Source organism: Acomys russatus, chromosome 19 (assembly GCF_903995435.1).
Source record: "Acomys russatus chromosome 19, mAcoRus1.1, whole genome shotgun sequence".
Lineage (NCBI taxonomy): Eukaryota > Metazoa > Chordata > Mammalia > Rodentia > Muridae > Acomys > Acomys russatus.
In genome coordinates, this window is record NC_067155.1 from 55,546,661 (window position 1) to 55,569,908 (window position 23,248).

At 51.1% G+C, this 23,248-nt stretch overlaps 1 protein-coding gene across 1 annotated transcript; it reads left to right on the forward strand.

Moving 5' to 3' along the window:
• Window positions 1–976: 976 nt before the first annotated feature.
• On the forward strand, window positions 977–22,865 carry Oas3 (2'-5'-oligoadenylate synthetase 3). Its single transcript, XM_051162153.1, has 18 exons — window positions 977–1,236; window positions 3,479–3,761; window positions 4,532–4,707; window positions 6,464–6,472; window positions 6,597–6,826; window positions 8,260–8,413; window positions 8,770–9,153; window positions 10,897–11,179; window positions 12,280–12,455; window positions 13,745–13,995; window positions 14,310–14,454; window positions 16,100–16,273; window positions 17,022–17,307; window positions 18,471–18,646; window positions 19,267–19,505; window positions 21,463–21,610; window positions 22,509–22,580; window positions 22,713–22,865. Exons 1-18 carry the CDS (start codon window positions 1,063–1,065, stop codon window positions 22,863–22,865), a joined length of 3,513 nt encoding a protein of 1,170 aa, XP_051018110.1. The 5' UTR covers window positions 977–1,062.
• The last annotated feature ends 383 nt before the right edge of the window (window positions 22,866–23,248 follow it).

A 23,248-nucleotide genomic window follows, 5' to 3' on the forward strand; every position in this document is an offset into this window, starting at 1 on the left:
TTTAGGCCTCCACTCATCAGTCCAGCCTTACCCTTGATTCCACTCAGCATCTCATCCCACAGATAGGGCGCTAACCACAGCAACTCCCATTTCTTATCCTAGGCCCATGTGTGGCACCAGCTAAGGCCCTCTCACTCATCAACCCAATGCTTCCTCCTGGAGCAACCTTGTGCCTCAGCAGAGCAAGGAGCAAACTGTCAGAATGCCTGGGGAGTGGAAGACCTGGGTTCAAATTCTCGCTCTGAGAGTCTTGCTGTGTGACAGCAGGTGGCTTTTGTCTACCTCTGTCATTCCGCCACCCTGTCTCTACAACAAAGACAGCTGACCTCCTCGCCTTGCAAGATTTTCAGAGGACTGAGTGAGGTGACATTTATATTCAGACCACGAGCAGGCATTCAATGGTGGCTCATAAACATAACCCCATCTCACAGATGGAAAAACTGAGGCCCAGAGAGGTTAACACAGGAGCAGCACAGCACAGCAGCACAGCAAAACAATTGATGAGAAGTGGGGTGGGGGAGGGGGAAATTCTGTGGTTTTCTTTCTTTCTTTTATTTTTTTTATTTTGGTTTTTCGAGACAGGGTTTCTCTGTGTAGCCTTGGCTGTCATGGACTCACTTTGTAGACCAGGCTGGCCTCGAACTCACAGAGATCCGCCTGCCTCTGCCTCCCAAGTGCTGGGATTAAAGGCGTGTGCCACCACCGCCTGGCTAATTCTGTGTTTTTCTTGCCTGGTTCTGAGGTTCTTCTCTGTGTGCAGCCTATCCTGGGCCCCCAAGTAGGATATCAGGAAGCCTCAACTGACCCAAAGGACCAGTTAGCCCGGTCCCTAGTGTTACCAGGCTGCCCGGGGGCAGAAATCACACAGCAGAGCCAGGAACAGATAATTTCAACAACACCCTGAGCTGCTGAGGAGAGAAGAAACGAGGAAGGAGGAGAAAATGAAAGTGAGAGAGCAAAGCTAGGAGGAGGTGATTCAGCCGGGCACACCCTGCCTGTCGGTTCAGGGAGCACCTTGAGAAGCCTAGAGAGAAACGAAACTCTGCTGGGGCACAGGTCAGCATGGACCTGTACCACACACCAGCCGAAGCTCTGGACAAGCTGGTGGCCCACAGCCTGCACCCACTCCCTGAGTTCACAGCGGCTGTGAGAGGTGCTCTGCAGGCCCTGGACATCGCCCTACGGGAGCGGGGAGCTCTAGGGTCACAGAGACCACGGGTGCTAAGGATTGCCAAGGTGAGAAGGTGGGGCACCCCAAGACAAGCACCCGCAGGGTCTTCTTGAGGGATGGCTTGGGTGTTACCTTAAGCAGTGTCTCTGGGTGGAAACTGAGGCATCAAGAGGCCAAGTTACACATCCAGGGTAAGGGTCCAGCCAGGAGCACATTGGGCCACCTGATGGCTTCCTATGCTCTCTTAAAGGCTGTCTTGTTCACTCACTCACTCACTCACTCACTCACTCACTCACTCAGACTCTAGACCTCACACTGCCTGAGCGTCACTGATCTGAGGCTGGAGGATGATACACGCACACCCACTGTGCTCCAATCTTTGAGAAAATGCTAAGTAGCAATAAACATGACCTGGTTCAACCCGCACTGACTCCCTCAGTCCTCACTGTCCCTGAGGTAGGGATTACTGCCAGCTTTATGAAGGGGGAAACTGAGGCAGAATGCAGACCAGCTGTTACTCCAAGCCACATTGTGTCATATGAGCATTGTGCCAAGCTACCCTTTATAACACTTGGCTGCTCAGAGAGCTGGGGAGATACACTGTGAGCTGCCTTAATCCTGGGAAAGCCTGGCGATGCGGGGGCATCATGGGGTCCTAAGAGGGGTTCCAGGGGCCTAGAGATTATCCTGGGTAGGTCTCAGGCCACCTGCCAGCTCCTGAGGCTGCATCTGAGCTGGAGATGTGGAAGGGGGCTGGTGGCCTGGGAGATGCAGAATTGCCTCTGCATCTCAGGGTATGGCTCAATTCCTTCTGGGGAGTTGGGTGGAGGGGGCCTGTGAGCAACATCTACCCTCCTCCTAGGGCCCACGGATGGATGAACAGAGAAACAATCCACCAAAGGTCACTCTGGGGAGCCAAGGACTTCACTGGGCTTCCTTACTGAGCCTAAGGAAGGGGGTGCTTACCTTAAAAGGCCTCACTGGAAAAGTCTTCCCTAGCAAGGACAAGGCCCCTCTGGAAGCTGCACAGATTTCTCCCTCCTCCCCAGCCTATATACCCCAGGCCAGGAGCAATTAGGGCAGAATTGCACACAGCAGGTGCTAGGGAGCAGCTGTGCACTCAGGTGAGCGATGTAAACAGCCAACATCAGACCTTACTTGGCCCCTGTGTGGCTGGGGTTATGGGTACTGGCTGGAAATTCTCCTTTCAATCTCCCAAACAGGACAGGGCCAGGGTGGAAGGAACAGGGTCCGTGGGTCCAGACCTTTAACTTCCTCATGGCATGGGTTTGAAAACCATAAATGAGACAGAACCGTATAAGAGAGAAAGACCCTCTCACGGCATCACTGAGGGATCAGCGGAGGCCTCACTCTTCTCTTTTGGCTTCAGGAAGGAGAGATGAAATGGCCCCTCCCTGTTCTTCCATTTTTTTCCTTTGGAAGGTGAGGGTACAGTAGTACCTTCCTCCCAGCATTCTTAGGGAGGGTAGGGTGCTCGCATGTGAGACCGGAAGCTGCCCAGTGGCCATTTCCTCTGTTATTTCCTATCCCTCCACACACAACTCAAGGATCAGCAGCAAGAGGGCCTGGCAAAGAGCCCCAGACTGCGTGGGACCTGTGCCTCAACCTGACTCTTGCGGTCCTGTGTTCAGGCTCACGTGCCAGGATCTGCTACCATATGTGGCCACAGCAGGGTGGCTGTGTGCTGGGAGCAGATAACAGGAGACAGATGCAGGGCACAGGGCACAGGCCATGGAAGTGTCCATCCTGAATCCTCAGGGTGGAAACTTTGAGACCAAAAACCATGAGAAAGGTCTAGGCCTGTCATGGCATAAGTCTGTGCTCGCTGCCACAAAGGGCGTGAACTTCCCGAGCACCCTTGGTTTTAAAGGTCTAAGAGTGGAGGCTGAAGGGGAATCTCAGTGGTTAGGGCCTCTGCCACACAAGCATGAGTTCTGGAGCTCAAATACCCAGAACCCACAAAAATGCCAGGTGGACATGGTAGCTGCCTGTGGTCCCTCCCAGCCTTGGAAGGCCTTCCTCAGAGCAGGCTGGCCAGGGAGAGCAGCCATATTGGAGAGCTCTAGGGATCCTGCCTCAGTGAGTAAAATGGAAGAGTGATCCGGGATAAGTCCTGACATCACCCTTGGGCCTCCACACACGCACGCAAGCGCACACACACACACACACACACACACACACACACACACACACACACACACACACACACACACACACGTCCATCGGGATCCCCCATGGGGAGTAGAACTGGAGTGTGCAGTCCCCAGCTGTCTTTTTTCTTCACAGGGAGGAGCCCATGGCCGGGGCACAGCTCTCAGGGGTGGCTGTGATGTCGAACTTGTCATCTTTCTCAACTCCTTCAGAAGCTATGAGGACCAGAGGACCTGCCCCACAGAGACCCTGGGTGCCATGCGGGCATTGCTGGAGTCCTGGGGACGTCACCCTGGGCCTGGCCTGACTTTTCAGTTTTCTGAGCCAAAAGCATCCGGGGACTTGCAGTTTCGTCTGGCATCAGCAGACCAGGAAAACTGGGTGGATGTCGTCCTGGTGCCTGCCTTTGATGTCCTGGGTGAGGGGTCCCTGGCCTGATCCAGAGCTGGAGGCACCATCGTTAGGAGAAGGATTGGTCATTGCCTTTTGACCTTTTACCCACTTTGCTGTGTGACTGGGGAGAGCCCCTAGGCCTCTCTGGACCTTCGTTTCTTGCCTACCTGTATTAAGTTTAGACACCTAGGGGGCTGGAGAGATGGCTCAGTGGTTAAGAGTGCCACCTGCTCTTCCAGAGGTCCTGAGTTCAGTTCCCAGCAACCACATGGTGGCTCACAACCATCTATAATATAATCTGATACCCTCTTCTGCAGATAAAGCACTCATATGCAATAAATAAAATAAATAAATCTTAAAAAAAAAGTTTAGACACCTAGGAGCCAGGAAGGCCTAGTACCCTGGGTCTGTGGTCCTGGGGTGGGTGCCTGGCCCTCACAGGGACGCTCTGGCTCCCTTCAGCCCTGAAAGCAAAGGCTTTTGGGTGGAAACGGGGCTGGTGAAAGTGCTCTCTTGATGCCTGAGAAATCTGAATTATCTAAGATGCTCTAGCTATAATACGCTAGACTTATTCCAAAATATGCCTCCATCTGCATCCGAGAATAAGGACAAGGTGCAGGGCCGTTGGTCACCTGTCCCTCACTCTGACCAATTCCTGACCACAACAACCAGGCCCCTTGAAATCCGCTCTTCCTCTCTCCAAAGCCCCTCCCCCAAAGTCAGCTGCCCTCCCAGAGACAGGCTGAGTTCAGCACACACAGTGTCCTTCCTAATCCACTGCTTGGATGCCCCCAGGACCACCCTGCTCTGGAGTCAAGCCCACACCCCAGGTGTACTCCTCTCTCCTCAGCAGTGGCTGCCAGGCTGGGGAGCACGCAGCCTGTTTCACGGAGCTCCGAAAGAACTTCGTGAACATTCGCCCAGCCAAGCTTAAGAACTTAATCCTGCTGGTTAAACATTGGTACCGCCAGGTGAGGCCGCTTGAGTGACTCCTTCCTGCAGCCAAAGACTGGTTGGTCCATCTTTCTTAGTGGCCATTTTATCCTCTTTCTAAGGAGCACCTGCTGTGTTCTTTGTCTATGGTTTTTGCTTGGGAGCTGCCTTCTTGTTGATTCATTGGTGCTCTTTACATACTGTGGATGTTGGTTCCTATTTACTTGGTAACTCGAATGTATTCTCCCAGTCCATGGATTGTCCTTCTGCTGTCCTTAAGAGCCATTTGTCACTGGAAATAGTTGGATTTCAATGTTGGCAGGTATACTAATTTCTCCGCCAAATGATTAGTTTGTGAAGATCTTCAGATGTCTTTCTCTGTCCTCACTTTCTAACATGAATCTCCCATGAATCCGTGCACGAAGCTTTCTTGTTGGGTTTGTGGTGATGAGCTCTGACCCTCCCCAGCCTCAGAATGGCTTCCTGATCCATTTATTCTTGTTTAGCAGCTCTGATGCAATGGCGGGTTGCGGGGTGCCCTGCTTCTGCCTGAAGATGAGAGAATGAGCTCCCCGCAAATCCTGGGACACATACCTTGGCTCCAGTAAGCCACTCATTGTAGCCAGGTCTGGGTGTGAGAAGATTCTGATCTCCATTTGCTTTTTTTTTTTTTTTTTTAGATTTATTTATTTATTACATATACATGTATGTCTGCACACCAGAAGAGGGCCCCAGATCTCATTATAGATGGTTGTGAGCCACTATGTGGTTGCTGGGAATTGAACTCAGGACCTCTGGAAGAGCAGACAGTGCTCTTACCCACTGAGCCATCTCTCCAGTCCCTTAATTTGCTTTTTGACCTTGGGCAAATTCCCAGACTCCTCTGGGCTTCTCTCTTTGCCACTTGCCCATACAGGAACACACAAGTCTTGGGGTTCTCCTCCCACGTAAGTAGGAGTCTCTATGGACAGATGCATGTCTCTGAACCCAAACTTGGGAAGAAGCCAGGGGAGGGAGGTATTGGACATTTGAAGCCAGTGTGGGCCACATAGCACGACTCTTAAAACAGACAAACAAACAAGCCAAGAGGTTCAGGTGTGGTGGCATACACCTGGCATCCCTTGGAGACCTTGAGTTCAAGATCACTCACCACCGCATAGTAAAGTTCAGGCCACCAACTTGGGCTACACGGGACCCTCTTTCAAAATGGAAGGGAGCAGGTGAAAGGGAAGAGGAAATCAGAGCAAACTATGGAGCCAGGCTTCCTGAGTTCTAGGAGGTCCTTCCAATACCTGAGTGGTAGGCACCCATGTGCCCAGACTTATTTATGTGCCATGCACCCAGAAAATGAACAGAATAGGGGTTGGGGGGAGGCAGGGCTGCTGAGCACCTCTAGCCAGACAAGTCACTTTTGGAGAGCCAGTGTGTCTCATTTAGGGGTGTGGGCCCCTCCCTCCCTAGCGTGTGGCGTCCCTAGGATGCGATACAGATTCAGAAGTCATGTGTCCAGAGGACAAGAGACAGGGCCCTGAGGAATGTGCAGAGCATGACCACCCCATATACCCTGTGCCATAGGAAAGCGCATGACTCCATGGTGCCTTTTTTTTCCATCTTCTCCAATCTGATGGTGCCCCTAGACCTGCCTCTTTTTATTTGGGGGAAAGTGACCAAAGTCAGGCTCCCTGCTGGCTCCTCTCTGGCTACCCTCTCTTCTCTGGCTTGATTCTCATTCCTTCCTATCCCCCCATCCCCATGTCAGTCAGGCAGATAAGAAAGACTGGGTCTGGGAGACAGGTGTGCTGGGTGCTGGGGGAAACTGAGGAAGCAGCGTACTGCCCCAGTCTCAGGCTGTGGGCTACTGTGAGCCCCAGCTCCATCCCTCCTCACTGAGTCAAACCCTTCCTTCGGCTCACAGGTACAGACGCAGGAGGCCACCTCAAGGGTCACGTTGCCCCCCAGCTATGCCTTAGAGCTGCTCACCATCTTTGCCTGGGAGCAGGGATGTAGGAAGGACACCTTCAGCCTGGCCCAAGGGCTCCGGACTGTCCTGGCTTTGATCCATCAGAACAAGCACCTCTGCATTTTCTGGACAGAAAACTATGGTTTGGAGGACCCTGTCATTGGGGAGTTCTTACGAAGGCAGCTTGAAAGACCCAGGTATTTCCTTGGCTCCCACCGCCTGCTCTCCTATCCCACACTCTAGGGGAATTAGTTAGTCCTGGTTAATTAAACACTTGGGGGAGTTTGGAACCATGCCCAGGGCTCGTGTTGTTGTGCCTGTTTAATTGACATGCGACGTTCATACACTGATGACAGCCGTGAGGCCAGAACTCAGGCCACAGAACACGTCCAGCATGCCAGTGGGCCCCTCCCAGGCAGCAGCACTGTACAGGCAGCCCTGTTCTGGTTTTTATCATCAGACTCTTGCCTGGTATTAAATCCTGATGGATGGAATCTGTTCTGTCTGGCTTCTCTTCCTTCATATTAAGTGTTTGCGGCCCACCCCTATAGCTGTGGCTCACTCTTTCTTTGCTGATGTGAAGTATTTCTTTGTGTGAACTTATCACGCTATGAATTCCATTCAGCTCTTTAGCTGGGACTTGTTTGGGGAGGGATCATGAACTGTTATGAGCAGTTTTGTGTGCATCGGTTTATATGAACCAAATGAATATGTACACCCAGAACAGGGTGTGATTTAGAGTTCCTGGGGGGTGGATGCTGTTTACTCTCATGTACCTCTGCTGTGCAGCTGTATGCCTTAGGTTTTTTTTCCCCTATTGCTATGAAGAAACACCATGATCAAGGCAGCTTATAAAGCAAAGCATAGAATTGGGGCTCACAGTTCCAGAGGGTGAAACCATCGTGGCGGGAAGGAAGCATGGCAACAGGCCAGTGGGCATGGGGCTGGAGCAGTAGCTGAGAGCTCACATCCTGACCCACAGGCAGGAGGCAGAGAGAGAGAAAGAGAGAGAGAGAGAGAGAGAGAGAGAGAGAGAGAGAGAGAGAGAGAGAGGACAGAGACAGAGACACAGAGAGAGACAGACAGAGAGAGAGACAGAGACAGACAGACAGACACAGAGAGAGAGAGACAAACAGAAAGGGAGACAGAGAGAGACAGAAACAGACAGACAGACAGACAGACAGAGACAGAAACAGACAGACAGACAGACAGACAGACAGAGACAGAAACAGACAGACAGACAGACAGACAGAGACAGAGAGAGAGAGTAGAGAGAATAAAGAGGGAATAGAGAGAGAATAGAGAGGAAAGAGTCTTTTGAAACCTCAAAGCCCACCCCTACCCCCAGTGACACCCCTCCTCCAACAAGGCCACACCTCCTTATCCTTCCCAAATAGTTCCACCAACTGGGAAACAAGAATTTAAATGTGTGCGCCTATGGGGAACTGTTCTCATTCAAACCTGGACCGGGCTCCACCAGAGCAGATTATGTCATCCTATGCAAATGAGGAAACTTGAGCTGGAACAATCTGCCCCACTAGCTGGAAAGGGCAAATCTGGGGTGAGCTCCAGGTCTGCCCTAACTCTGACCCTTTCACTGCCCTGAGCCTTCTTGCCTCTGGAATTACAGGCCTGTGATCCTGGATCCAGCTGACCCGACTTGGGACCTGGGAAACGGGACAGCCTGGCGCTGGGATGTGCTGGCCAAGGAGGCTGAGTCCTGCTTTAATCAGCGGTGCCTCCTGCAGGTGTCAGGAGTCCCTGTGCAGCCTTGGGAGGGGCTGGTGAGTGAGGAAACACCAGGGACCTCAGGCTTTGCCCTGATGTGCCAAGGGTTGTGGGGTACGACAGTGGGGGAGGGAGGGCAGAGTGTCACACTGTCACCCACCTCAGAGAAGAGCACCTGGGGCTGCCTGGGGTGTCTCCCATCCTCTGGGTATGCCCATCCACCTAGAATTTCTCATAGCTATTACCCCAGCAGGGCATCTGGCCTGCTGTACACCAAGGCCCACATCTCCCATGACTCCCTCCCTTCCCCAAGCCTCATTCACCTCAGTTATGGTAGGAGGGGCTTAGAGAAAGGCTGGGTGATGAGAGACACCTCTGCCCTGGCTGACAAGGCTGGCTTATCACTTTCTAGGGCCTTCCACGTCCTGGGATCTTGGGTCTGGGCCACCCCATCCGACAAGGACCTAGCCAGGCCTTTGAAGACAACAAAGGCCATGGAGTTGTGCCACCAAGGACAAGGAGCCTGCAACCTTCAAATCCAGCTCCAAGACTCCCAAAAGCAAACACCAAGGTCCCATCTGTGCCAAAGCCAGCAGCCAGTAAAGCCACCATCTACACTGCTGAGTCAGGAATGGGCCCAGATCTGTCCCAAATCCCCAGCAAGGAGCTAGACTCCTTCATCCACGACCACCTGAAGCCAAGTCCCCATTTCCAGAAGCAAGTAAGGCAGGCCATCGACGCCATCCTCCGCTGCCTCCGGGAGAAGTGCGTATACAAAGCCTCCAGGGTCAGCAAGGTGAGTCCTAAGGTGAAGGTGCCACTGGGATGCCTCTGGGGCACCACGGTGTGCAAGGAGGGTCCGAAACAGAGCAAAGATAAGACAAGGGAACTGGGTGTCCTAGGAGATGTGGACTGCTGGCTGGGTGTAGACAAACAGACGCTCCTCGGCTTAAAACAGAATCATATCCTAATTTGACCTGGAAATAATGTAACTCAAAACTACATTTATAATATAGGCCTCAGCATCTCTACATGTCCTATGTCATAGCTAGCCTGGCTTGTCCTCTAGTGTTCTCATGTTTGTAGGATCCTATACTGGGCATGTTCATCTGGCACAGTGGCCATGCTGCTGTGTCATCGAGAGCCAGGCCAGTTAAGCTGAGGACAGTTTGCAGATTTTGGTGACTTGTTTTTGCTTTTGCTTTGCTTTCTTCTTATTTATTCTATTTATTATTTAAATATTTATGTTTGGAACTCTTTTTTTTTTTCAAGATAGGGGCTCACATGTAGTGAAAGCTGGCCAGGAGCTCACTATGTAGCCCAGTCTAGCCTCAAATTCTAGGCAATCCTCCTGCCTCAGTGTAACTAAGAACTGGGATTGCAAGGCATGAGCCTACCACATCTGGCTTATCCTGCTTTCAACCATACAGTTTTCTTATTCTTTTGGTCTGACTTGATTTTGGGTTTTTGGGGGGTTTTTTGTTGTTGTTATTGTTTTGTTTTTTGTTTTTTGTTTTTGTTTTTTTGACTGATGCCTGGGTCTTGCTACTCGAGGCAATTACTCTACCACTGAGCTACACCCCCATAAGGTGTCTGGAATTTTGCTGTTGTTGTTGCTTCAAAAATCATTGTAAAAACAATCAGATCACTTCTGTCTTGAGCTCAAAAATCTTCCGTTTCCCCTGAGGGCTATGAGGCCAGTTCTGGTGGCTTCCCGGCCTCCTGTTGACCATTTCACCAGCTCCAGGCTCATTAGAGGGAGGGCTCATCACTAGGTCTCCTGGAACATGTTCTCCCTCCTGTCCCACCTTCCCGGGCCTCAGCTCTCTCACACCCCTCCCCTCTGCTAAGACCTGTCCAATGCCTAACCACAGTATCCTAAAAATCAATCAATCAATCAATCTCACCAAGCCTGGTGGTAGGTACACGCCTGTCATCCCAACACTTGAAGGGCAGAAGCAGGGGGTTCTTGGGTTCAAAGTCAGCCTGGCCTACATAGATGGAGACCTCCCCAACACACACACACACACACACACACACACACACACACACACACACACACACAGAAGAGGCAGTGTATCAAGTCTGAGACTCTAGTCCCCAGCACCCCTCCCTTCCCTGGAAAGCACTAAGGAAAGTCAAAAGCCAAGGACTGTCTGTTTACCAACTGTAGTGAATTAAATTCCTGGGTAAATGTGTGGGTGAAAGCTGAGTGGTTGACTGGGCCAGGCCCACAGAGTGCACACAGCCTCACTGGTCTCAAGGACCCAGACATCCATTTTCTGGTGCTGAGATTACAGATGGGGACAATGAGGGTCACTGCCTGAACTCCTTCCCAGGTTATCAGCCATACACTGGTCTGACGCAGTGGGCCTAGAGGCAGGCCCCACAGATAGAACTCAGCTCTTGAGGCTCCTGAGAATTGGGCCTTGGGACTCGGTTGAGGTTCAGACCCAACATCGGCAAAATTCACATGTCAGGTCACCACAACTTCCAGGTTGCTGAGGCATCCAGTGTCTGAACTTACTTTGCTCAACAGGGTGGCTCTTTCGGCCGTGGCACGGACCTCAGGGGCAGCTGCAATGTGGAGCTTGTCATCTTTTATAAAGCTCTCCGGGACTTCAAGGGCCAGAGGTCTCATCAAGCAGAGATCCTGTGTGACATACAAACCCAGCTGCAGTCCTGGTGTCAGGACCCAGTGCCTGGACTGAGCCTTCAGTTTGCTGAACAGACCAGGCCCAACGCCCTGCAGCTCCAGCTGGTGTCCACAGACCTCAGCGGCTGGGTAGACATCAGTGTGCTGCCCGCTTTTGATGCTGTGGGTAAGACAGTTGGGGGACCCCAGGGGACCAGGAACCATGGGGTGAGGGGGTTGAGGGCACCTATCATACTCCCTAGGATTCACCAAGCACTGAAAACCGCTCTAGGAAATCTTAAAGCAATCATCAAGCCTTCCCCAAAACTAACCACCTGTGCAGCTGTTTGAATATCGCCTCTCTGTTTTCTCTCTTCTCTGCCTTCAGGTCTTTTGCCCTGTCTCTGCTGTTCTCTTCATTTCTGCCACTTACTTTACTTTAAACTGGGTCTTGATATGCAACCCAGGTGCCATCCTCCTGCCTCAGCCTCCCAAGTCTTTTGAGATCATAGATGTGTGAATCTAGGTCCAGTTTCAAATTGTAGGGTGCTTTCCCTCCCCCCCTTCTTTCTTAATTTTTATCTTGTGTGTGTGTGTTTGCTTGCTAGTATGCTACGTGCATGCAGTACCCGCAGGAGCCACAAGAAGGTGCCAGATCCCCCAGGACTGGAGTTACACAAGATTGTAAACCCTCTTGAGGGTATCAAGAATTGAGCCCAAGTCCTCTGCAAGAACAAGTGTTTTTGACCACTGAGCCATCTCTCTGGGCCCCCAGTTTCAAGTTATTGAAGTAGTAAATCTCCCATCCTTGAGACACGCCCCTTTGTGGTGCTGGACCACAATCCTCATTTGTGTCTTGTTGCTGGGAGCTCCTCGGGTGGGTGGGACATTCCCTCTCCTCCACTGAGCCACCTCTCCAGCCTCGTGAGCTCCTTTTACACATGAGAAAACTGAGACCCAGAGGCAGTCCACACAGCTTGGATCTAAACCCAGGCCTGCCTTGCTCCAAAACTTAATGTAGAGTTGGGGGCAGGTTTGTGAAAACAATGAACCGATGGCACATGCCTATAATCCCAGCACTTGGAAAGCTGAGGCAGGAGGATTGCTGTAAGTTCCAGGCCAGCCTGGGTTACATCTTACATCGAAGCTAAGACAGATTATTAGTTCTGACATTGATTTTTTAGCTCACGGCTGGCAGCTGAGTTGAGTCATTAATGCTGAGCTTAATTACGCCAATAAGCGTGCACAGATGAGCTGGTGGCACACGCCTACTCTGTGCTTCTGCAGGGCCACTGAATCCTGGCGCCGCACCTCAGCCCCAGGTGTACTCCTCCCTCCTCAGCAGCGGCTGCCAGGCTGGGGAGCATGCGGCCTGCTTCGCAGAGCTCCGAAGGAACTTCGTGAACATTCGTCCAGTCAAGCTTAAGAGCCTCATGCTAGTGGTCAAACACTGGTATCGCCAGGTGAGTACCCTCACTCACCTCTACCAGGAAGCCGCCACTGTCACGGTCTTTACCTCCAAGTGCTGACAATGGTCCCATCGCCACCTCTTCTCATTGTACTGTATCCTGGGCAGCTTCTAGAATGTTCTTTCTTGCAAGCCCTTCTCTCAAGGCCAGCTCACACTCATGCCATTGACAAAAACAAAACCCGGCTCACCCCTTAAAGGGATAAAAGCTAGTTTAACCTGGACTGGAATACAAACAGCCAGATTTAAGTCACCAAATTCCATGTTCTGTGAGGAGTTTCCTGACATTTCATGGTAGCAGAATAAAATAAGCCTATGCCACAGGTGGTGGTACATGCCTTTAATCCCATCATTTGGGAGGCAGAAGCAGGTAGATTTCAGTGAGTTCTAGGACAGCCAGGGCTACATAGAGAGACCCTGTCTCAAAAGTATTACAAAAAAAAAGAAAGAAAGAAAGAAAGAAAAAGTCTTAAATCAGCCAGGCGTGGTGACACTCGGGGAGGCAGAGGCAGGCAGCTTTCTGTGAGTTTAAGAACAGCCTGGTCTACAAAGTGAGTCCAGGATAGCCAAGTTTACACACAGAGAAGCCCTGTCTTGACACCCCCCACCCAAAATTCTTAAATCAAAACAATTCTCAAATACAATGGTGACTAACAGCAAACAGGGAAAACTCTACTATAGTCTCACAGGCTATTGGTAACAGTTTTAGCCTTTGGGTTGGTGGAAGCTAGCTGTTAAATCAACACATCCCAAAAGTCACAAGGATGCTAAGTCAGACCCAGAGCTGGGCAATGAATGGCTATCAAGGATGCTGAAGATGAACCCAAGTTCTGGACCTGCAACATTCTTAGTTCACCCTCACTGTGTATTCTACAAGCACCAGCCAACACCCACGTTTGCCACCTGCTGGGAAAGGTGCCGGGCTACCATGATGGACACGTTGCAGCTCCTATTCCTGTACAGCTAGCTCCTGGCACTCCTTAAGAGAAATACCACCCAAATATGAGCTACAGTCTGTCTATGGTCTGACCTGGGACAAGTCACAACCCTCCTCCAGACCCTCAGTTTCCCCATCTATAAAACACAAAACATCATCCAGGTAGTCTCTGGGATCTGGTGTTTCTGAGGTTCTGTTTTAACACACACACACACACACACACACACACACACATACACACACACACACACACACACACACACACACACACACACACACACTTCCTAAATCCTAAGGGCTAGCCTAGAGTAGGTGCCCACATTGACTGATCTCTGGTTGGGTGACAGGTTGCCACTCGAAATAAAGGAGGAGAGGCAGCGGGTGCCCCTCTGCCCCCAGCCTACGCCCTGGAGCTCCTGACAGTCTTTGCCTGGGAGCAAGGCTATAAGAAGCAGAAGTTCAGCACGGCTGAAGGCCTGCGGACTGTCCTGAGGCTGGTCCAGCAGCATCAGTCGCTCTGTGTCTACTGGACAGTCAACTACAGTGTGCAGGACCCGGCCCTCAGGGCACACCTTCTCGGCCAGCTTCGGAAAGCTAGGTACATACACCCCAGCCCCCGCCTCAGCCCCCTCTTCCCGCTCTCTCCTGGAGTTCATGTACCCAGGAGGGGGCCATGGTAGCCTTTGGTCCACCCATCCCATCCTCCTTTTTGACTCTGGATTCCAATGAGGAAGCCCAAGAGGACCCCAGAGCCTATTTGATTAGCACAATTAAACACCATTAGCGTTAAGGGCCCCAAGAGCTGGCTTAGGCTCCATCTAACATTCCTTCCGGTCCCCGAATCCCATTCCAGCCCCTCCCTGATGCTCATAAGTGACTGTCCTTCCCTGCCACCACCTGCTCTGTCCCCAGGCCTCTAGTCCTGGACCCTGGGGATCCCACCTGGAACGTGGCCCAGGGCAGCTGGGAGCTGTTAGCCCAGGAGGCAGCGGCCCTGGAGTCACAAGTCTGCCTTCAGAGTGGGGATGGAACTCTGGTGCCACCCTGGGATGTGATGGTAAGAGACAGGGCTCTGGTCCAGATGGTAAAGTGCCTGCCCGCAAGCCTGACAACCTGAGTTCAGTTCTCTGAACCTACATGAAGGGGGAAGGAGGGAACTGACCCTACCGAATTATCCTCTGACCTCCACAGATGATCTGTGGTGCATGCTTGCATACACACACACACACCATATGCCACATAATAAATGTATGTTTTTATATTTTTAAAGAGACAGGACACTGGGGTGGTGGGCACTGTTAGATCCCCCTCCAGGTCTCTTTATTGCCAGGAAATACCCCTCCAGTCGCTAGGAGTGCTGATGGTGACAGCTGCCACCCCCATTCACTCTCTTCTGCCTCCATGTTCTAATTTGCTTTTTGTTGCTGTGATAAACACAACAACCCAAAGCAGCTAGTTTATTTGGCTTACACTCACACACCACAGCCCATCACCGAGGGAAGTCAAGGCAGGAAACTGAAGCAAAGGCCATAGTGGAATTCTGCTTACTAGCTTGCTCCTCATGGCTTGCTCAGAACACCTAGGACCACCTGCCCAGGGCATGCCAACACCCACCGTGAGCTGGGCCCTCCCACTTCAATCATTACTGAAGAAAATGGCCCACGGGCTTGCCTATGGATCACTATGATAGAGGTGTTTTTTTCTCAGTCAAGGTTCCCTCTTCCCAGATGATCCCTAGTTCCTTTTTTTTTTTTTTTTTTTTTTGGTTTGGTTTTGGTTTTGGTTTTTGGTTTTTCGAGACCGGGTTTCTCTGTGTAGCCTTGGCCATCTTGGACTCACTTTGTAGACCAGGCTGGCCTCGAACTCACAGCGATCTGCCTGCCTCTGCCTCCCGAGCGCTGGGATTAAAGGCGTGCGCCACCACTCCTGGCTCCATCCCTAGTTCTTGTCAAGTTGACAAAAATTAAACTACACAAGTCAGCACACTCCTTATCTCTAAGTAAGGCCCCAGTCAAATATTCAGGCTATGTATTTGGAGAGAAAAAAACCCAAGACATAAGCCACCTGCAGCCCCCAAAGACCTACTGTCTTCATCCACTTCTGTGACTATAACAAAATACCTGAAGCCGGGAAACTTTATAGAGAAGGTGGCTCAAGGTTATGGTACTGGTGTGAATTAGGCTGTGTTGAGGATGCCATGATGAACGGTGTCACAGCTGGGAGAATGTGTATTGAATGAACTCATCATGCTCCAAGAAAAGATGCTACTGGGATACTTAGGGCCAGGCTGGCTCTTGTCACATTTTCCTGTCAGCAGTCACTCAGGGTTCCCTGAGGACCACCTTAACCCCATCCTAAGGCACATTCCACGAGGCTTCACTTCTTAAAGGTCCCCCCACTCCCCATTGAGGACCCAGAAAGGCAAATCCTATCTGGACCACAATCAATACCATTTTAACTTGCTTAGCACGCAAGATACACTAAGATGGGTAAGAATGGCCATATCCATTTAAAGGCGGGGAAACCCAGGCTTTGCGTCAGTATTAGAAACAAATCTGGAACTCAAGACCCTCCCTCCCATGTTACTTGGGGAAGGACAGTGCAGGAGATGGTGAAAGCATCATCGTTTGTGGATGTCGAAGGACAGCTCTCGGGTATCCCTGGAATCCTGCTCCAGCCAGCCCTGCCCATTCTATCCACAGCCGGCCCTCCTTCACCAGACCCCTGCTGAGGACCTGGACAAGTTCATCAGTGAATTCCTCCAGCCCGACCGCCATTTCCTGACGCAGGTGAAGAGAGCGGTAGACACCATATGTTCCTTCCTGAAGGAAAACTGCTTCCGGAACTCTACCATCAAGGTGCTCAAGGTGGTCAAGGTGAGACCCAGGGAGCTTCAGGGGAGGAGGCTCCTGTGGGATGGGACCCCCCCTCTCCAGTCACCTGGTGGGCTCTTGTGAGGTCCATGTCCACAACTAAGGCGGCTGATACACCTGGACGCTGGGGAGTAGATCCATGCAGGCACAGTGCGATGCAGAGGCATCTGCGGGGTACAGCAATGGCTGGTCTTTCTGGCTTTCAGATCTCTTTCTTTCTTAGCTAAAAACACAAGAAATTTATCAACAGCCCTAATGACAATCAACTGATTTCCCTAAAGATCTGCAAAACGGGCTGGACTTTGTATGTCTTGCTTTGTGGCAGCCCTTGGGAGTGCTAAGCCTCCAGAGAGGAGGATTCTCTTTTCTGAGAGGGATTGTTACTTAGTTGGTAGAAAGCTTACAAAGTATACAGGAAACCATGTGCTGCATCCTCAGAGCTGCATAAACTGGGTGTGGTAGAGCATGTTGGAGTACCCTAACTCCAGAGGAAGAGAGAGGAAGACCCTTGGGATTGCTGGCCAGTCATTACAGCTGGATTGGTTAGCTCCAGGTTCAGTGAGAGACTGTGTCTTAAAATAATAATAATAATAATAATAATAATAATAATAATAATAATAATAATAATAATAATAAAGATTGATGGAGACATCGTTGTCCAATCTCTGATCTCCACATGCATGCACATATACAGGTTGTGGGACACCAAAGGGTACTTCAGGGCTCAAGCCACATTCCATGTCCTCCCCAGGGCGGATCTTCTGCCAAAGGCACGGCTCTACAGGGGCGCTCGGATGCTGACCTGGTGGTATTCCTCAGCTGCTTCCGCCAGTTCTCCGAACAAGGCAGCCACCGGGCAGAGATCATCTCGGAGATCCAGGCTCAGCTGGAGGCGTGCCGGCAAAAACAGAGGTTCGAGGTCAGGTTTGAGATCTCCACGAGAAAGAATCCTCGAGTCCTCAGCTTCTCGCTGACATCCAAGACCCTGCTAGACCAGAGCGTGAGCTTTGATGTGCTGCCAGCCTTTGATGCCCTTGGTGAGGTTCCCAGACATAGGCCAGAGGAGGGAAAGGAACACAGAGTGGTTCCTGGCAGTTATAGAGACCTATGCCCTGTGCAACCAGGCCACATCTATTCACATCACAGGCAAGGGAGATGTGTAGACTTCTCACAACTTTCCTGTCGTGCGTGGCAAGACCCCGTTTTTTTTATTTCCACAAAGCAAAGGACTTGTCTTAGCTACTGTTTTTGCACTGTGAAGACACACTATGACCAAGCCAACACTTATAAAAGAAAGCATTGTTTTGAGGGCTTGCTTACAGCTTCAGAGGATTAGTCCATTGTTATAGCAAAAAGCGTGATGGCAGGAAGGCGTTGGAGAAGTAGCTAAAAGCTATATCCTGATCCCCAGGCAGAGAGAGAAAAGGAGAAAGGGGGAGACGGAGAGGGAAAGGAGAAGGAGAAAGAAAGGGAGGAGGAAGTGGAGGGAGGGGGCAAAGAGAGAGAGAGAGAGGAGACTGGGCTTGGTGTGGGGATTTAAAACCTCAAAGCTCACCCCCAGTGACACACCTACAAGGCCACACCTCCTAATCCTTCCCAAACCATCCCACCATCTCCTGAGTAAGCATTTAAATATATGACCCTATTGGGGGTGGGGCATTCTCCATCAAACCACCACAGGACCCAAGTTCACTTCCCAGCACCCACATACTGAATGAGACAGGCCGCCGTTTGACGCTACGTAGACTGTTTCTTCTTCCACAAGCTGATCTGGTCTGCTTCTCTTTAAGTCCTCAGAGCCAGCAATCGTGGTATCAAGGCCCTGCCCCCCTGGAGCCCTGTTATCTGAAGAAGGCTTTTTGTCTAATGACTCCCAGAGCCCCCTCTCTCCCTGGTAGGGCTGAGCAGGCATCAGAGGGGGGTTAAAAGACACCACATCTCAGGCTCTCAGTCAAGACTTTCTCCAAGACGGCCAGAGAGGCGGCTGAGGAGGAGCCAGGCAGAGAATCCTACTCTCATGAGGGATTTAAGCTAGGCTGTGCCGCATCTATGCCCCGCCCCTAAAAAACAACTGTTGACCTCCCAGCGAGTCTCAGATCACCCTTAGATACGGGAACAGGACACTAAGGGTCTCTCAGACCAGCTTCTAAGCTCGCCCACCTGGGAGACAGAGTGACTCTAACCTTCTCCTTCTGTCCAGGCCAGCTGAGGTCCGGCTCTCGGCCTGATCCCCAGGTCTACAGAGACCTCATCCACAGCTACAGCAATGCGGATGAATTTTCAACCTGCTTCACGGAGCTGCAGCGGGACTTCGTTAGCTCCCGTCCCACCAAACTCAAGAGCCTGATTCGGCTGGTGAAGCACTGGTACCAGCAGGTTAGTCCCAAGGACCATCAGTCACCCTCAATCCACAACCCGACACACACAGCCATGCTGGGTCCCAGGTGCTGTGTCCAGAGTACTTTCCTTGAAAGGGACAGGGGTCTGTTTGGCCACAGCATAGCATGGGAGGTCAGTCACGTTCTACCTGGAGGACCTTGGTTTTCCTGTCCATAAAGTGGGGTCAAGCCAGATCTGATGAAGACTTGTCATCTCAAGTTACTTAGTAGACTAATGCAGGAAGATTGAAACATCAAGGCTGGTCTGGGCTACAGAGCAAGCTCAAGGCTACTCTGGCCAACTCAAAAGAAAACCTGTCTCACAATAAGAAGTGGCAAGGTGGGGTGCAGTTCTTGGAGGGGTGCTGGTAACAGTGCTTGCTTTAGAATGTTTGAGGCCATGAGCTTTACCCACCAACCCACAGCCCCTCCACCCCCAAAAAGTAAAGCTCACAAATTATGTCCATGTGCCAGTCATCTGACACACACGGATGCTCAGTTAAGCTTTAGGGGTCCATCTGTCAATTCCAGGGGTCTCTCTTACACCTGTGTGAGGCATTAGCTATTGTGTTGCCAACATAGACTGACAGACACATCTCCTTTCTCCTGCTTCCCCAGTGTACCAAGATGGTCAAGGGGAAGGGTTCCTTGCCCCCTCAGCATGGCCTGGAGCTCCTGACTGTATACGCCTGGGAGCAGGGCAGCCAGAACCTCCAGTTCAACATGGCAGAGGGATTCCGCACCGTTCTGGAGCTGGTCGGCCAGTACCGTCAGCTCTGCATCTACTGGACCATCAATTACAGTGCAGAGGACAAGAGCATTGGTGACTTCCTGAAGATGCAGCTTCAGAAGCCCAGGTTTGGTCACCCCCTCCCCAGACTCCTGTACCTCAGACCCATGGTACCCACTTCTTCCTGTGTCATAGAAAGCAGAGGACAGAAGGGCAGGGCCCACTCTCTGGAACTGGGTGGCTTCCCGGAGTGGTACTTTTAGTCCCTGAGGAGATTGGTCAGTTTCCTGGTCACCTGTGAATGTGGTTGCCAGGTGAAATAAACACAAGATTCCAAGGTCAGCTCAAGTGCATACAAACAATGAATAGTGTGTTAGTCTGAGTCACTTGCATGCAAGATCAGAACATTCATATGCTTTTTATATTTAATGTGAGAGCTGGGTATGCCTCAGTTCATAGAGGGTTGCCCAGAGGGTTGCACAAAGCCCTGGGTCCCATCTCCATCACTCGTAAGCTGGATGTGGTGGTGCATGACTGTGGTGCAAACACTCATAAGGAGGTGACAGGAGGATCAGAAGTTGAAAGTCATCCTCAGCTACAAAACAAGTTCAAGGCCAGCCTGGGCTATGTGAGACCATGTCCAAAAAAAAAAAAAAAAAAAAAAGCATTCCAGAATCACATCTAATCACAACATTTAAGAGACTGAGGTAGAAGGAATGGGAAGCAGTTAACACCACTGGCTGCTCTCGCAGAGACCTAGGCTGTGTTCCTAGCACCCACATGGTGGCTCACTACCATCCGTAATTCCAGTTCCTGGGGCCCAATGACCTCATTTGGTTTCTATGGCACCAGGCATGTATGTGCATAGACGTGCATGCAGACAAAACACTTATATACATAAAAGAATTAAAGGAAATCAAGAGGCTGAGGTCGGATGGTTTCTAGTTCAAAGCCAGCCTGGGCTATCTCATGAGATTACTGCCTCAAAACTTAGGTGCGTTCCTGAGTCCTCAGAAACTCCAGTGTAACTAGGCATCTGGTATCTGCATGCATTAAATCTGGCAGCTTTACATTGGCAGCCTCCAGGTTATATGAGCATGTGCCATTCTTCACCGTCTTGCCCACCTCTGCAATGAGGATGGGGAAAAGCAAGATTGTCCCCTAAACTCATGTTACATTGACAGTTTGTGGGTAATGGCAGTATATACTAAGAAATAGTGTAATGTATGATTAGCTTGGTAATGTTATCTGCCATGGATGCTGGGATGGAGGGTGGTAGAACCAGTGCTGCAGTTGATTAGCAATGCCTGTTTCATCTGTAGATGGGAGAACCACAGCACTGTGAGTGATTAGTAATGTCTGCCTGGACACAGCATGAAAAAGTGGTGCATACACAATTGCTTTTCCCTCCTTCCTTCTTTCCTTCCTTCCTTTCTTTTTAAATATTTTTTTTTAATTTTATGTGTGTAGTGTTTTGCCTGATTTTATATATATATGCCCTGCATATGAGCCCATGGAAAGTGGAAGAAAGCACCAGATCCCCTGGAACTGTAGTTACAGAAGGTTGTGAGCTGTCATGTGGGTTCTGAGAACTGAACTCAGGTCCTCTGGAAGAGCACTCGGTGTTTTTGTTTTTGGTTTGGTTTGGTTTTGGGGGGGTTTTCGAGACAGAGTTTCTCTGTAACAGCCCTGGCCGTCCTGGAACTCTCTTTGGAGAACAGGCTGGCCTTGAACTCACAGAGATCCACTTGCCTCTGCCTCCCAAGTGCAGGGATTAAAGGTGTGCACCACCACACCCTGCTGCGCTCAGTGCACTTAACTTCTGAGCAATCTCTCCAGTCTCCCACCCCCACCCCTTTTGAATAGACTATGTAGCCCAGGCTACTCCAAACACACAATCATCCTGCCTCTGCCACTGTATCCCACTCCCATCCCATCTTCTTTTCTACCCCTGCCTTATAGTGGGCACCTGGGGCACTGAGGAGTCCCTGGGGTCCTGGCCCATAGTGTTAGGTGAGAGTGGAAAGCCCAGCCAGTGTCACAAGTGGACTCGGGGGATAAGACTGACCCTGGTACAATTGCAGACCTGTCATCCTGGATCCAGCTGACCCAACAGGCAACCTGGGCCACAATGCCCGCTGGGACCTGCTTGCCAACGAGGCCAAAGCATTTACATCTGCCCTGTGCTGCATGGACAAGGACGGCACCCCCGTCAAGCCATGGCCGGTAAAGGTGAGGGCCTGTGAGGCAGACAGGAGCATCCTTTGGGAGAGGACATGGGCATGTGGTTCTGTGGACCCGGTGCCGCCTCTTCCTGTGTGATGTGTGGCCTCAAATCTGCAGAAAGGCTGAGGAAACCACCATGTCTCTTCCTTCCCACAGGCCACTATGTGAAGTCCAGAAAGATCCATGGTCACACCAGCTGACAGGAAGCGACACCAGCCCTCAGCACGGATAGTCAGAGTATCTGACCAGATGCGTGTGCACGTGCATGCATGCGTGTGTGTGTGTGTGTGTGTGTGTCTGTGTGTGTCTGTGTCTCTGTGTGTATGTGTCTATGTGTCTGTGTATGTCTGTTTCTCTGTGTGTATATGTCTGTGTGTATATGTCAGTGAGTGCTGTGTGTATGCACGTGTGTGTATGCATGTTTGTATGTGTATATCTGTGTGTGTATGTATGTATCTATGTGTCTGTGTGTATCTGTTCCTCCGTGTGTGTATGTATGTATGTCAGTATATGCTGTGCATATGTACATGTGTATGTATGTGTGTATGTATGGATATGTGTATATGTATGTGTGTGTGTGTGTGTGTGTGTGTGTGTGTGCTCCCTCACACCACTTCCCTTCTGATTACCTGCCCACCCCCATCCCTCCCACTCTTCCCACTGTTTACTCTCCTAGTCAAGCTTCATTGACCTCTACTGTGGCCATCCCAGCACCCCTGACTCCCATGCTAGACACCCCAGGATCCAGACATCTCTGAAACTACCAGTCTGCTGTTCATCTACCCTGGGATCCACCCTTACCCCCCACAGCCACCCCCAGCAGCGCCTCAGCCCTGCTAAGAAGCCACACTCTTCCTCAGCATCCCTCGGCCCTTCAAACACCCTTATATCTCCCCACCTGCAGAGAGCCAGCTGTGGTGCAGCTGTGCTCCCCATGTACTGTGAGCGTGGCCATCATGAGGCAGAGGCTGTGATGGTGACTACAGAATACCTGGGCCCACGGCCACAGCACTGGAATAGGCAAAACGAATGGTAACTGGGCCTTAGGAATGCAGAAGACACAGGAAGGGCCCCTGGGCCTCACCTGTGGTCCCATCCGCTCCCTCAGGAGAAGTCCATGGGGTATAGCTTTCCTGAGTCATCACCAGTGGAAACTCAAGGCTTTTTGATAATGCAGTACTTAGGGGTCACCCATACCCCTGCCACCCCGACCCATGCTCTGTTGAGTAACCCCAATAAACCCGTTGGCTCACCCACTTAGGCTCTAGTGTAATCTTTGTACCCTGTCTGGGATGAATAGACATTTGTTCACGTCTTCCCAGGAAAGGTCGTGCCACACCATCTCGCCTCCTGATGTCTGCCGTTCCCAAATGCACTGGGAACAAGGGTCCAGGGAGAATGAGAAGGAATGAGTTTGCAAATCCGCAAACCGTTAGCCTGTTTTCCAGCAAGAGTCTTAGCCTCCACCACACTGTGGACGGTGTTTATCCTTCGTCCCCTGATCCCCACCAGGACCAGAGTGATGCCAGGATGTCCTCAGGACAAATGTCTACCAGTCTGTCTTATGTGGGAAAATGCCTTCAATCCCTTAGTGTCTGACTGACAGTGAGGGGCCACAGGGCAGAGGGCAGGGAGACAGCCTAT

Excerpts from the sequence above, each read along its gene's own strand:
- Oas3 (XM_051162153.1), top strand. The coding sequence starts at position 1,063 with ATGGACCTGTACCACACACCAGCCGAAGCTCTGGACAAGCTGGTGGCC. Across the intron at positions 16,274-17,021 it reads AGGTGCTCAAGGTGGTCAAG|GGCGGATCTTCTGCCAAAGG; the intron begins GTGAGACCCAGG and ends TGTCCTCCCCAG. Across the intron at positions 19,506-21,462 it reads ATGCAGCTTCAGAAGCCCAG|ACCTGTCATCCTGGATCCAG; the intron begins GTTTGGTCACCC and ends GTACAATTGCAG.